Raw genomic sequence first — 13,903 nt, 5'->3', positions numbered from 1 at the left:
GGCCATCGAAGAGGCCCCGGCGACGCGGGGTCGGCCGGCGGGAGCGCTGCCCGCGACGGGACGCGCCGCCACCGCGGAGCCCGGCCGCCCCCCGCCCGCCCCGGGGCTGCGGCGGGGTCCCGCTCGCTGCCGTACAGCTTTAAAATCCAGCCCAGGCTGCAATAGGTCGGCTCCGGGCGCATGCGCTGCCGAGAAAGTTTTTCAGCTGCCGTTGGCTCTCCAACTTTTTTTTTTTTTTCTTTCTTTCCTCCTTTTTTTTTTTTTTTTTGAACAGTTTTAAGCAGTGGGGTGAAGAGGAGCGAGGGAGAGACACGGGGGGAGCCGGGCCGGCTGCAGCGGGCGGGGGGCTGAGCCCCGCCGAGGAAGGGTCGGCTGCAGCGCGACGCCGTCTGCTCCGGCTCGCCCTCCCGCGCGTAACTTGCTCCCGGGCGCTGTGTGGCTCTGCCAGCGATGGATTGGGGGACCCGCCGCTCCTGAAGCCCCGGACTTCTCCCCTCCCCCTGCCCCTAAACGCCTTGCAGGATCAGTCGCCCCGTGAGACAGACACACGCGTGCACAGGGCCCCCCCCCCCCGCCCCCTTCCCCGGTGTGCAGAAACTTCTTTTTCTGTTGGGCTTTTTTTTTTTTTTTTGGCTTTTTCTTCTCTGTGTAAAATGGAGGGAGCCAGCCCCAGGATGGCTCTGCAGCCGCGGACGCTCGGCTCCGCACCGCCCAGCCTTTAAGCAAGTGAAGGGGGGCGGGCAGGGGGGAGCCCTGTGCCCGCTCAGCTCCGCTCGTCCCCCGTCCCCCCCCCCGCCTTGCCCGGTCCGCGCCGAGTCGCGGAGGGGCCGCGCCGGCGGCCCGAGCGCTGCCGGGGGCCGGGTGGGAGCGCGGGGAGCCCCGCGGCGGCACCACCTGGGCTGGTGGGACGGATCGTCGCCCGCGGCGCTTTCGCCGCCGCTTGTGAAGATTTTTATTTGCTTCCGCACAATCACGCCCACGGGCGCTGTGTGCGTGTGTTGGGTTGGCTTTTTTTTTTTCCTTTTTTTTTTTTTTGCCTCCTTCTTCTTCTGGTGGTGGAAAGCCCTAATTACTGCGATTGCTGATGGACCTTGGAAAGAAGGCTGCACTGGTGCCCCGCTCCGCAGTCGGACACGCTCAGCCCACGCCGGACAGAGCGACCGCTCGCCCGCCGCCCCCCGCCAGCTCCGCGGGCCCCCGCGCTCCCCCGGCAGCCGCCGCCGTCCGCTGCCTGGGAGGATACCGCCCGGCTCCCGCGATCCAGGATTTTACTTTCGCCTCGCCCTTTCTCCTCCTGCTCTGCTTGGATTACTTGGCTGCTCTCGCTCGGTGATCCCGCGGCAATGGAGGTGAGTCCGCGCGGGGCGCGGGTCCCTCCGCGCCGCAGGGCGCTGCCTCCGCGGGCGCGCAGGGTGGGCAGCACCTTGGCGGGGCGCGGGTCCCCGGCCGCGGGGCGGCCCTCTCCTCCCCGGGCTGCCGCCGGGCGCTCCCACCTCTCCGCTCTCACCCACCGCGGAGAGCGCTGCTCCCCGCTTGGATAAAAAAAAAAAGCTCCTTTATTTTCTTTTTTCCTTCTCTTTTTAAATTTCCCCCCCGAAGAGAGACTGCCTGCCGCAGGGACACTTGCTGGGCTCGCTCTGCCCGCCGCGTCCCGGTGCATCTTTCTGGCAGCGGCTCCTAACGCGAGTTTAAAGACATCTTTCCAAACTTCCCAAACTTTCCCGAGGAGGATGGCTATGGAGGAGCACAACGTCGGCGCTAATGGTGGCCTGTACCTTTAAGGAGAGCTGGCTGGGGGCCAGCGGAGGACCCGGAGTCAGTCCCCCCCCACACACACACCCCCTCCCTCCTTTTTAATTTTATTCTCAGTTTCTGGAGATTATCACTCTGCATCTGCAGAGGGTCCCGCCTGGGTCAGAGCGGAGGAGCGCGGCTCCTCGGGGTCCCCTTGGCGCTGCGAGGACTCCATGTTGGAAAGGCTGTTGGCTTTTTGTTGTTTGTTTGTTTTTAATTGTCAATTGTATGCTAAATCGGTTGCGCTCGGAGGGTCACGGAGAGTTCAGTTGGGCCGAGGAGCGAGGCTCTTCCCCGGCCGGAGCTGGCGCGGAGGGAAGGACGGAGGTGCGCCGTAACCCCCCCGGAGCCCCCCCTCCGCCTCGCCGGTAGGAGAGAGCGGGGCTGGGGACCCAGCCAGCGCCTTGCTCTGCAAACGTGAAACCCGGGCTCGCCCGTCCAAAATGGATGTGAAGCCGCAGCGGGGAGCAGGGGGCGGCCGGGGGGATCCCCGCGGAGCCGCTGCGCCTCCCGCGGAGGCCGCCGCGGTTTACAGCCCCCCGGAGCCGGGGCTCTGGATGCCGCTTTCCCGCAGGTAGTGCTCCTAGAAAACCAGATGCCTTCGCAGGCTTTCCAGACACCCCGTGTAAAACAGGATCACAGGCGATCCCGCGGCTGCAGGATCTGTAAAAACCTCCCTTTTCATCTCGGCAAAGAGCGCGGGCTCCGCATGGGGTGCATTAAATACCAAAAACCAATCTCCGCGGCCCTACAAAGTTGAAAATGGTGCCTCACACTCCTGATAGCCAATGCTGCCATGCTGCCGGCGAGTCTGTCTGTCTTTTTTTGTTTTGTTTGTTTTGTTTTGTTTTTGACGGCGGCTTGTCAGCCGCTGCGTGCAGAAGGGACGGGCTGGAGGGGCTGGTCCCCCCCCGGGCGCAGGTGCCTCCTCCCGCCTCGCCACGCAGCTCCGTGTCAGGGGGACGCGGAGGGCGATGAGAGCGATGATGAGGGGCGGGAGGTGCCGTCGGAGGGGCAGCAGCCGCCCGTCCCCGTCGCCTCCCGGCCGAGGCCGCCCCCTGTTGGGAGCGGGGCGGCACAGCCCCCCGGGGGCCGCCGGGGCTCCGGCCCGATGCGGCGCTGGTGGCGGCCGGGCCCGGGCGGAGGCACCCGGGCCCTTTGAGCGGGGCAGAGGGGCTTTGGCCCCGGGGTCACCGCCCCCTTCCTCGCGGTGCGGCGGCCACCGGCGGGCCCCGGCCGCTCGCCCCGCTGGGGCGGCTCGGCGTGCACCGGGCCCGCTGCTGGGCCGGGAAGCAGCACTTCTGTTGGGGTCCCGGTTGGGCACCGGCGTCTCCGGCCTCCTCGGGGCTCCGGCGGTTCCATGACACTTCTTTATTGTTATGATTTTAAGAACTAACAGATGAAAGAAAAAAAAACAACAAAACAAACCAAAACAACAGGCAGGCTTTTGGGTGTCGCCGCCAGCTCCTGGCACACCTTGCTTCGCCTCGTCCCGCGCTTAACACGCCCTCGGCTTTCGCATCTTTCCCGGGATTGATCCCGTCCAAACCGGACGGGCTCTTTCTGCAGCGGGAGACCGGCCTCCATTCACCTTCCCCCCCAGCTGTGAGGAACTGGGGGTCTCCCCCCGGGCAGGAGGTATTTAACCCGCAGGAGGCGGCCAGGGGCGAGGGGAGGTTTCGCCCCCGGGGCTGCGGCCCCGGCGCGGTGGCGATGGGCGGCGCGGTGCCCCGCACCCGCACGCCTGCGGGCCCCCCCGCTGACCGCGGCTCCCCGCGGGTCTCCGGGCGGGCTCCGTGTCGGGCCCGCTGCCCGCCGCCGCGCTGCCATCGGTCCTCTCCTCCCGACCCTTCGCAAACAGAAATAAATTAGGATTAAGAGCACCTTCAATTCAGCATTAAGGGCTTTTTGAGAATGAATAGGGAGCCCCCAAGTGTCGAAATGTCTTTTTTTTTTTTCTTTTCTTCCCCCCCCCCCTTCCGAGGGGAGGGGAAATAAAAAACCGTGAATGGCACTGGTTAGCAAGTTAAAGAGTCCCGTGTGAGGACGCAGACGGTGATCGCGGGACCTGTTGGGGGAAGCGTTTGACTTCCAAGAGGGCAGCCCGGTTGTTGCGGGGACCGGGTGGAGACGCGGAGCCGCTCCTTGTCGCTCCCGGTACCTCCCCGGGCCGGTACCGACCCCGGCGGGGCCCGGGGGCTGCCGTCGGGGCTGTCAGCGCGGAGCTCGGGGCTGCCTCGGCGATCGCGGAGAGCGGGCGGCGGCTGCGGCGGGATGGTTTAGGGGGCGGCGGGGAGCGCCTTCCCCGCCCGGCTGGGGAGGACGAGCACCGGCCCCATCGTCCCCGGGTGGGAGCCGCCGGGCCCCCCCACCGCGGCACCGACCCCTTCGTGGCACCGGCCTCCCCCCCGCGCCTTCCCGCTCGGGCTCGCTGTGCAAACCTGAAGCCGCCTTTAGCCAGCCGGCAGCGTTTCGCGTCCGCGATGTCGGCTCCGGAGCGGGGAGCGATGGGGTAATGCCCGTCCCGGGGCCCGCGGGTCGCCGGTAGCCCCCCCGGGGCAGCGGGGGTGGCCGGGCGGGGTGCGGGGATGGGGTCCCCCGCGTCCGGAGCCGCGGTCCCGTCGCGTCGCGGGGAGCGGCGGGCCGGGGGCGGCGGGCGCGGGTGGGTGCTGCGGCCGCCCCGCGAAGGCGGTGTCCGCGGGGGGGTGGGGGGTGCGTGGGTGGGTTTTGCCCGGTGGAGCGGGAGCCGCGACGTGCCTGCGTCTGGCACCAGAGCCGCGGCGGGGAGAAGGGCAGGCGAGTCAGAGTCAAGTTAAAAGGGGCCCGGATACTTCCGTTGTTTAAACTTGAATGCTCGAAAATGGTCTGAGAAGCAATAAACAATCTGCTCCTTTTTCTCCCCCCTCTAGAAATCCACTGCAGTATTAATCCAAGGAGGTGCTTTGGGGACAGTTGGCAGTACAATGGCTTCTCAGTACCTCGTAGTGGCTCTGGCCATTTTCTCCTCTTTTACCCAGGTTGTAATAGAAGCCAGCTCTTGGTGGTAAGCATCTCGTATCGACTTGGTTTTAAAAGGGGGTGTCAAGATTTGCTTGATTAAATGTCTATTTACTTCTGATGTACTTTGTTTCCGAGGGAGTACGGCACGAACGAGACGGCAGGGGAGTAATGTTTTAGTTGTAATACGTTGTGTAGTAAAATGAACGGGTCTCTGGAATAAGTATAAATGTGCAACGTTTCGTGTTGTTAAATTCAGTTTTTTGAATGCTGTGCAGTAGATTTTCTATGGATTTGATCATCCTTAAATTACTAGAATTGCTTCTCTTTTAAAATAAGAGTAATTTCAACTCCCTTAGATTTGAAATTTTGCATATGTGGGAGAGAATGCTGATTTACAAGTAAAAACTTTTATTAAAAGTTTCGGTTTGAACTTCTCTATAACTGAAATGTTGATGAATGTATTTTGTTACAAAGAAATACATTTCTGCCTTGGCAGATTACCTGTTTCTGTATAGTGTACGATGTTGGGAGTTCTTGAAATAGGTGCTTCTCTGCTGTTTCAAGTGATCCTTTTCAGATTAATGGCTACTTTTTAATTGAAATGTATCATGTGAAGAGCACTTTAGGAATTAAGAAAACAAAGTTGATTTTGTTTACAGTGACTATACTTGCCTCTGTGTTTTTTGTGTCGTTTGGAAGAAGCTAGAAGTAGTTTGTAGCAAATTTCTAACTTCTGGCTTGTTAAAAGTTTCCCCTTTTGTTTATGGTAGAACAGATTGAAAAATCCAGACTTAAATCTAAAAAGTGTGTTAAAATAAATCGGGGTTTGGGGGGCTTTTTTTGGTTTTGCTTTATTTATTTTTCTGGCCTTGCAGTTGTTTGGAGCTTCTGTTACTTTTACGACGTCCATTTAAGTTGGCAAAGGGCTGCCTAGATGCAAGGCTTCCAGGTCTGCGTCTTACTGCAGTCCCTAATGAATGGTGGCGACCACATGGATGGGAACGAGCAACTTCTGTTCTGTGCTGTCTCTAAAAACAAAAGTTTCGTATTTAAGTGGGGTTTTTTCTCACCTCTTAGCAAAACGAGTTGTATACACGTGTGTAAGATACGGTTTTGTTTGGGATTTACAGACTTTTTTTTTTTGAGTCTTCTCTTTATTAATCCAAATCTTTCTTTATGCAGGTCTTTAGGGATGAACCCTATGAACCCCATGAACCCTGTTCAGATGTCAGAGGTATATATCATAGGAGCCCAGCCACTCTGTAGCCAGCTAGCAGGGCTTTCCCAAGGACAGAAGAAACTCTGCCAGTTGTATCAGGACCACATGCAGTTCATTGGAGAGGGTGCAAAGACGGGCATTAAGGAGTGCCAGTATCAGTTCAGACATAGAAGATGGAACTGCAGCACTGTGGACAACAACTCTGTTTTTGGCAGAGTCATGCAGATAGGTAGGAAGCGACATCTTTGTGATTAAACTCTTGTCTAAGGATATGTATGGCACGTACTGTTCTGCACTTGAAACTCTTGCCAGGTTCTTGCTGAGCACTGCGTACGATCAAGTGTTTCTAAAAGTTGGCAAAGGATTTGAATTACTTTTAGCTGGAGGTGATTTCCCACCACTGTCCAGCCATGTGTCTTGGAAAACAAAGTAGAAATATACATATTTGCATATGGGAACAGAGGAGAAAGGAAAACGCGGCCCTGAAATCTCCTTTTAGAAAACCTGAGACAAAATGAAGGCAACCTAAGAGAATTAAAAACAGCAGCGTCTTGTACAATTAAAGATGTCCATGTCTAGATCCACAGTTAGCGGCTGCGTAATACATTGCTGTTGGTCTGGAGGTTAACTGAAAATTGCTGCTCTGTCTATTAGTGTTTATAGGCAATTCCTTCTTGCTTTTTTCCAGCTATGGTAACTTTTTTCTCTTTTTGAGAAAGGTAGATTTATGTTAAAAAGAATGTAGCAGGGTAATTTTTATAAAACGAGTTCTATGGGGACAAAATGTGTGATCGCCCTTGTAACTCGCATTTAATGTAATCACATCGCTGTTGAAGAGAGAGAGATTCCTGTTTAACGTCTCATCGCAATTTGGTGGCCACCCAACCCTTTCCCTATCAGATCCTCTTTGAAATGTGCTTCTCCAGTGCGCACGTGCTGCCTGCCTTTACTGTCGTTTAAGGGCCTCGTCGTATTTTAAAGTCATTGGCAAAATTTTAACCAGTGCTGTTGAACTGGATCCATGGTGAAACCTTCCTCCGACTTCCCCAAGTCAGACTGCTGATTCTGTGTAAGCAACTGAAAACCGCCTGTTTTCCTGGGTGACAGCTGTTTTTGTGTAGTGATGAGTACACTGACAAATTCAGCAGTGCCTTTTAGTTGGAGATGTAGAGTAAAGCTTTTATGGCAGCATTTTTCCGTCCTGCTTCAAAAAAATGCAGTTTTAAAATCAGACTCGAGCTAGGTTTATCTGTAAATGGGCTAACTCCGGTTAAGGTTGAAGGAATACACCAATTCACATTTGGTCTCGATTTTTGTTAAAAGAAGTTTTTATTTGGAGATTGTCAGACAAATAGAAAAATATCTGTTGCGTAGAAGTACCTAATCGGAACAGCTGATGGGAGATAAAGATCCTTGCCTAGGCTCTTTGCAAGCACAGTATTAACCTCCCCATAGAGTTTGGTTTTTTTACCCTAGCCGAGCAAAAGTCTAAAAGCACATGAAACGTGAAAGAAAACTTTTCCCATACACCTTTCTGTCCTAATAATCCAACAAATGTCAAAAAAATAACCTGTTTAAAATTTAGGCCTTCATCCTTGAGCCTTTATTTATGATCCAAGCAAGTGAAAATTAGCTCAAGGGGACTGTTGGTGTGAAGAAATGCACAGGATTGGGCCCGTGATTTGTGGTGTCTGTCTCCGTAATAGACGTTTCTGCCCTCCCCAAGTATGACAGATCTATTTAAAGGTGCTTTCTTTCAAGTTAAATAACTTTGCCGCGCCCTTCTGCTGAGTATGGCTGTATTAGCTGATGTCTGCACAGCAATTCATCATGTAATTAAGCCACTTATTCTAATTGCAGATGGAAGCGAGGTTAATAGCCATATTCAAGTTAAAGAGCCTAAAGAGTGTATTCACCGAGAACAAGAAAGGTGTTGTGGGTAACAGTTGTATTATTTCATGCCGATCTTTGGTCATGACCAGTTGCTGTTCCTCTGAGTGGAAGGAAAGACGGGTACTTTCAGAGCCCGATTCAATTTTTCTTCAGCCCGCCGTCCCCTGGCTTGGCGGGGACCATCAGATACTCCTTCCTCTCCCCGGCATGAGAAGATGGTAGTCAGGCTCAGAGCACACGGAGTTTGGGAGGGTTTTGTCGCCGGAGCTGACGACGCGCTGTCGTTGGGCGCCTGGGCAAAGCACTGACTGACAGCACAGTAATTACCCCGCTGTATAAATGGACAGTCTTTCTTCCAGGATTTATCCTGCAAAGTTAGCTAAAGCTGTACAAATAAACCTAGCATTGGGTTTGGAAACTTGCTCTGTGGCTTATTGAACTGCAAAATTTTAGGGCTTTTGTTCTCCACTGCTCTCCTTTGCTGCTGGTTCCCAGGTCAGGCCGTGGTCCTGGCTGCCTTCGCCGCCTTGCGCCATCTCCTGGCTTTGTGGCTGGCCCCGGGCTGGCCGCGCTTGGCCTTCAAAAACAGCGAAGAAGTGCTAACATAATAAAATAAAATAACTGGATCCTCCCCGAAACAGCTCAGTGTGGTTGGGGTCCAGTTTATTCATGCCTGCTGCCCGATGCTGAATGCTTTAAAAAATAGAAGACAAAGAGCATTTTGTATCCTGTGTTCAGGTATATAAAAAAAATCGTTCTGTTCTTGCAGACTTATTCATATCAAGTGTAAAGCTCAGCTCCTTGCTCTGTGGGTGGCTTCCTACAGCCTATGTGTATTGAACAGTTCCATTTCTATGTTTTATATATATGGGAGAGAGGGGACTCAAACGTGTTTGGAATGTGTGTTTCCTTGCCATGGCTACAACAGGGAGAAATGCTGGACTGTGGGAAAAGGCCGCTATGTTTGACGGTGAAGGAAAGCACGGTTGTGCCTAAAGTCTTACAGGGGAAAAAAAAAATTCAGAGTAACTCATCCATGTGGAACCATCACTCTTACTGTGTTCCTGGGGTCGATGGCTTGAGGCAGCGTTGGCTTGCAACCGGCGGGGGCCTGAAATCTGCTTCGGCAGCTGATGCTATTTTATAATTTGCCTAAATGTTCAAGGAGGGAACCTGGGAGGCACCTCTTCTTTCCATACCCCAGCCTTTCCTTCTCACTAAGTTCTTTAAAATATGCTCCAGGATAATAATGAAAACTAGTCAAAAAAAGTCAGCTTTACGAGTTTAAATCCCGCAATAAACAGCGTAGTTAACCATGTGAAAGCATGAGCTAACTAAACATGAAAAAGAATAAAACAGAACGGAAGAGGCAAGTCCTGTGGTCCGAAGCAGACCACGTTTCTTTCCTCTCAATCTAGTGGAAATTTTGCTTAAGGAATTAATCCAAAAATGTGTGTTACAGAACAAACGGGAACATTAAAATCTGTATGAGGTTCCCCCTGCTATAGTTTGCAGTGAATGCAAGGCGTAAGTCACCGCACAAAGGCAAATCTCTTGTAACTGGGAAGGCGGCTCCCGCAGCCCTTCCTGCCGTATTTGCTGTGAGCGCTTCCACGAGCAGGTGTCTGGGAGAACGGACCATTGCGCCTAAGGGAGCAAAGCGCTTCTCATCTTCCTTAAATCTGATCTTTCCGAACAGAAGACTTCTGATTTTTCCCATTTAAAACCAGCATCTATTACTAAAATTAATGGAGTGGGTGACGGCTGTTATATTATCAAAGCTGCTCTGAGCGTGGTGTCATCTTGGTGTTAAACACGGACAAGACTGCAAATTAATTATGTTCCAGAAGTGCTCAAAAGCTCCTGTTAGATTTGACCTGTTATGGTGGGTCTTGTACAAAGAGTTTCTGCCTAGATACGTATGGCAGGTCCAAAACGCAGCCTCTTAAAGCCCTGATTTTTACCGAGGCCCATGTTGTTCCCTAAGAGAAATCTTGTAAAATCAAGTTGAAAACCTAGCTTGGATGTATGGATTGGACTAAAGACTGGGAATAAAACTTGACTCATATAAATAGGAAAAAAAAAATTTAGTCTATTCCCAGTCATTCTGGGAGTCTCGCTTGGAAAAGACCCAGTGGGATGCTGTCTCTTAAGCTGAAAACCAAATTTCAAGTGGGGTCTCTGGTGCAAGTTTTGTGGTTGGTTTTTTTTTGTTTGTTTGTTTGTTTGTTTGTTTGTTTGAAAGCTTTTCTAGTTGTAGTCAGAACTTGTGGCTCCCTTAGAAAAGCAATAGGGGAAGTCAGGCTCTAAATCAAGGTGGGATTAGATACTGTCAAGAGGATGATACGTGGCCGTATCTTGCATTGTGGGTATTGCAGCTTTTTCTTCTGAAAGTTTGGAACTTGAGGTTTTCAATTTCCATTTAAGGGCACCAGATGTAGGAGAAAACCTTCAAGGCCGCTTTGTGCCAAGGGTTTTTTCTTCCCTGTAATTTGTAAAGATGATTGTCCATGGACTCACTTGCCATATTCACATGAGCTGGAGTGGCAGATAATAAACAGCCCAGGTTGTCGTTAGTTTTAAATAGCCTCCTCCAGAAGTGCCTGGCTTATGCGTAGGGTGAAAAGCTGTGTATTATTCTGCTGCGCATTTCTTTTGATACCGGGAGGCTTTGTAAAACGCTGTGACTTTAAATAAATTGGAAAAAGTGGGGGAAGTAGATAAATCATGTTTGAGAAGTAGTAATTTAAGAGCCAGGCTTTTTAAAGTTGTATTTAACATCTCTTTTTTTCTGAAGGACAGGGAGGCCGTTTCCCTTCCCGCCCCTCACACGCAGGCACGGTTCCTTCGGCCCCGCTGGCGTCGTGCTCCGGCCCCGATTCACCTCCTCCCCGTGTCCTCCTCCAGGCTTTCACCAGCATGGATGAGAAGCGTGCCCTGCTCTTCACAAACACCTCGTGTGCCCTAACGGATTGGTTTCGCTTGGTTTCTTCAGAGGGAAGACGCTTTGAGGAGCGTGGTTCAGGGTTACTCTACCTTGTAGTAGGCGGATGAATTTTGGTGGCTCCTGGAGAGCCTTTGCCCTCCCGGCTCGTCGGCGGGCAGGGAGCGGTGGGCGCGGGCTCTTCCCTAACACCGCTTGTCTTCCCACGCAGGCAGCCGGGAGACGGCGTTCACCTACGCGGTGAGCGCGGCCGGGGTGGTCAACGCCATGAGCCGTGCCTGCCGGGAGGGCGAGCTCTCCTCCTGCGGCTGCAGCCGAGCAGCGCGGCCCAAGGACTTGCCCCGGGACTGGCTTTGGGGTGGCTGCGGGGATAACATCGAATACGGATACCGCTTCGCCAAGGAGTTCGTTGATGCCCGGGAGCGCGAGAGAGTTTACCAGAGAGGCTCCTACGAGAGCGCCCGCATCATGATGAACCTGCACAACAACGAGGCCGGGAGAAGAGTAAGTGGCCGCAAAACACCACGTCCCTCTGGCCCCATCCATGGCCCTCCCAAGGTGTGCCACTGCGGGACACGGGGCGGCGCTGGGCGGTGACCAGCCACCAAGGCTTGCCTCTGTTTCCATGCGAAACCCAAGAAAACGGCACGTACGGGGTGTAGGTGGGTGGGGGAGTGGATGAATTTGTGTTGCTCCTGGTTGACAGCCGCGTTGCCGTCCCCATGGGGGAGGACCGGCACCAAAGCGTGTTGTGTTTCTCTCCGTGCCCTGCTCATCTCATTAAAGTGCCCTGCTCGTTGTGGATTCTCTGTAGAACAGAATTTTATGAGTTTGTATTTCCAACCAGGACAGTGTGCGTTGGAGGGAGGAGGGACGCGCTGGGCTTCCCAGGCTGGAATTGTGCCGCAGGATTGTTCTGACTTTTTTTTTTTTTTCTTTTCCCTGCTTCAAGAGGATGTGAAAAGCTCCTCCATGTTATTAGAAAACACGGTCTTCTGTGGTTAAACATGTCTTTATGGTTTCTTTAATCTTAAAAATGCCTTAAATGAATGGGTGTAAACTTTTCTTTTTTTTAATAGTCTGAATGTGAAGAGCCAAAATCATTATTTTCCTAGAGCTTGAAGTGCCAGAAATAGTCGGCTGGAGACTTTACACTTGTGTTCTAAGGTGAAGAAGGATGAAAGATAATTGAAAATTAATAGTATTTAAATGTGAGAGGAGGGTGTCTGCAAGCAGTGGACAGGCCAATTTACTATTAGCAGGAAGAAAAATGACACTTTCACAGTCGCTTATGGAGCGTAGAGCAGTTTTTTCCTTCCTCAGCCGCATCTTTGCAGTGCCATTTGGCAGCATTAAGACTCTCTCTAACTGCTGGGTGGAAGTTGTCTACAGTATCATCTAATGTGTCAGACCCCAGGATTTTTGGGGCAGTGTCAACAGACTCTTATTTCTATTTGTACAGGGCAAATGACTGATATTTCCCTGCCAAAGCTTTGTAAAGAGGATATTGCTGTGTAGCTCTGTCTCCCACCCATAGGTGTTTGGGGGTTTCTTCTTGGATGAAGTCTCTCATGCAGAGCAGTATTTGGGACAGGAGGAGGATGCCGAGCCAAGAGCAGACAATCAGCTGCAGCTGAGCCAGGAGCAAGAGGAATCTTAACTCTTTCCCTAATTGCAGCCTCAAGCAGAGATCAATAGAGAGAGTAACTCAGATAGAAAATACAGGGATGTTTTACATTTCTCAATGAAACGGCAAAATCCTTTGCTGGCCTGAAAGCGAATTCCTACCATTTGACTGCAGCCCGAGCGATGCTGCCGGCCGGGCCGTGTGCGGGCCGTGCCGCTGTCTCTGCCGTGGGGGGAGGCTGGAGGGAGCTCCCCCGGCTCTGCCGGCTAACGGGGGTGCTGGGGGTGCGCGCGTGTCCCCTCGCTCGCCCTTCCCAGCGTATTGCAGGAGGGACGAGCTATATATATGCTGGGGCGAATATTGTGGAGGGCCGAGCGGGAATGCGACAGAGGGCAGGAAATGAGGGGAATAAATGCTTTCACAGCCGTGCTAATCTTTCATCATCCCTTTTGCTTTCTCTCCCCGGCTCCTCCAGACTGTGTACAACCTGGCTGACGTGGCCTGTAAGTGCCACGGCGTCTCCGGTTCCTGTAGCCTGAAGACCTGTTGGCTGCAGCTTGCCGATTTCCGCAAGGTAGGCGATGCCCTGAAGGAGAAATACGATAGCGCCGCCGCCATGAAACTCAACAGCCGGGGCAAGCTGGTGCAAGTGAACAGCCGCTTCAACGCGCCCACCATCCACGACCTGGTCTACATCGATCCCAGCCCCGACTACTGCGTGCGCAACGAGAGCACCGGGTCCCTGGGCACCCAGGGCCGCCTTTGCAATAAGACCTCGGAGGGCATGGACGGCTGCGAACTCATGTGCTGCGGCCGGGGCTACGACCAGTTCAAGACGGTGCAGCGCGAGCGCTGCCACTGCAAGTTCCACTGGTGCTGCTACGTGAAATGCAAGTTGTGCACAGAGATCGTGGACCAGTTTGTGTGCAAATAGGGGACGGACGAGGTGGGGGGAACTGCGGCCACCTGCCAGCAAAGGGGTGCAGGCCCCTCTCCCTTTCCACAGGACTATCTCCACTTTATTTATAGAGTCTAACGAGTTGTCGTCTTCTTTAAGAAAAGAAAAAAAGAAAAGAAAAAAAAAAAGGGGGGGGGCGGGGGAAAGGGGGGAAAAAGAAAGAAAAAAGATAAGTATAAAGGTTGCAAAGAGAAGTGCCTGGAAACCCTCTCTGCGTCCATCCCAGAACTGTGTGCGGCTTATATTTTTGGCAATAACGGGGGAGAACCTGAGAATATTTATTTTACAAAGTAAAAAAAAAATAAAAAAATTGACTTTTCTTAAAAACAATAGAGTAGTTTGAGGGGAAAATCCAACATATCCTAATCTAGTCCCATGGGACATAGTACATGTGCAGTAGGCAGAGCAACCATGTAATGTGCTTGGGATGTTAGAACAACCCTTATGGATGTGAGGAACACACAGACC

At 52.9% G+C, this 13,903-nt stretch overlaps 1 protein-coding gene across 1 annotated transcript; it reads left to right on the top strand.

The window, feature by feature from the left end:
- Positions 1–746: 746 nt before the first annotated feature.
- Positions 747–13,494, top strand: WNT5A (Wnt family member 5A). Its single transcript, XM_054216699.1, has 5 exons — positions 747–1,349; positions 4,704–4,837; positions 5,977–6,242; positions 11,062–11,354; positions 12,953–13,494. Exons 1-5 carry the CDS (start codon positions 1,344–1,346, stop codon positions 13,409–13,411), a joined length of 1,158 nt encoding a protein of 385 aa, XP_054072674.1. The 5' UTR covers positions 747–1,343; the 3' UTR covers positions 13,412–13,494.
- The last annotated feature ends 409 nt before the right edge of the window (positions 13,495–13,903 follow it).

Source organism: Rissa tridactyla, chromosome 10 (assembly GCF_028500815.1).
Source record: "Rissa tridactyla isolate bRisTri1 chromosome 10, bRisTri1.patW.cur.20221130, whole genome shotgun sequence".
Taxonomy (NCBI): domain Eukaryota; kingdom Metazoa; phylum Chordata; class Aves; order Charadriiformes; family Laridae; genus Rissa; species Rissa tridactyla.
Note: the sequence above shows the minus strand (reverse complement) of the source record. Positions and strands in the feature narration are given on the sequence as shown.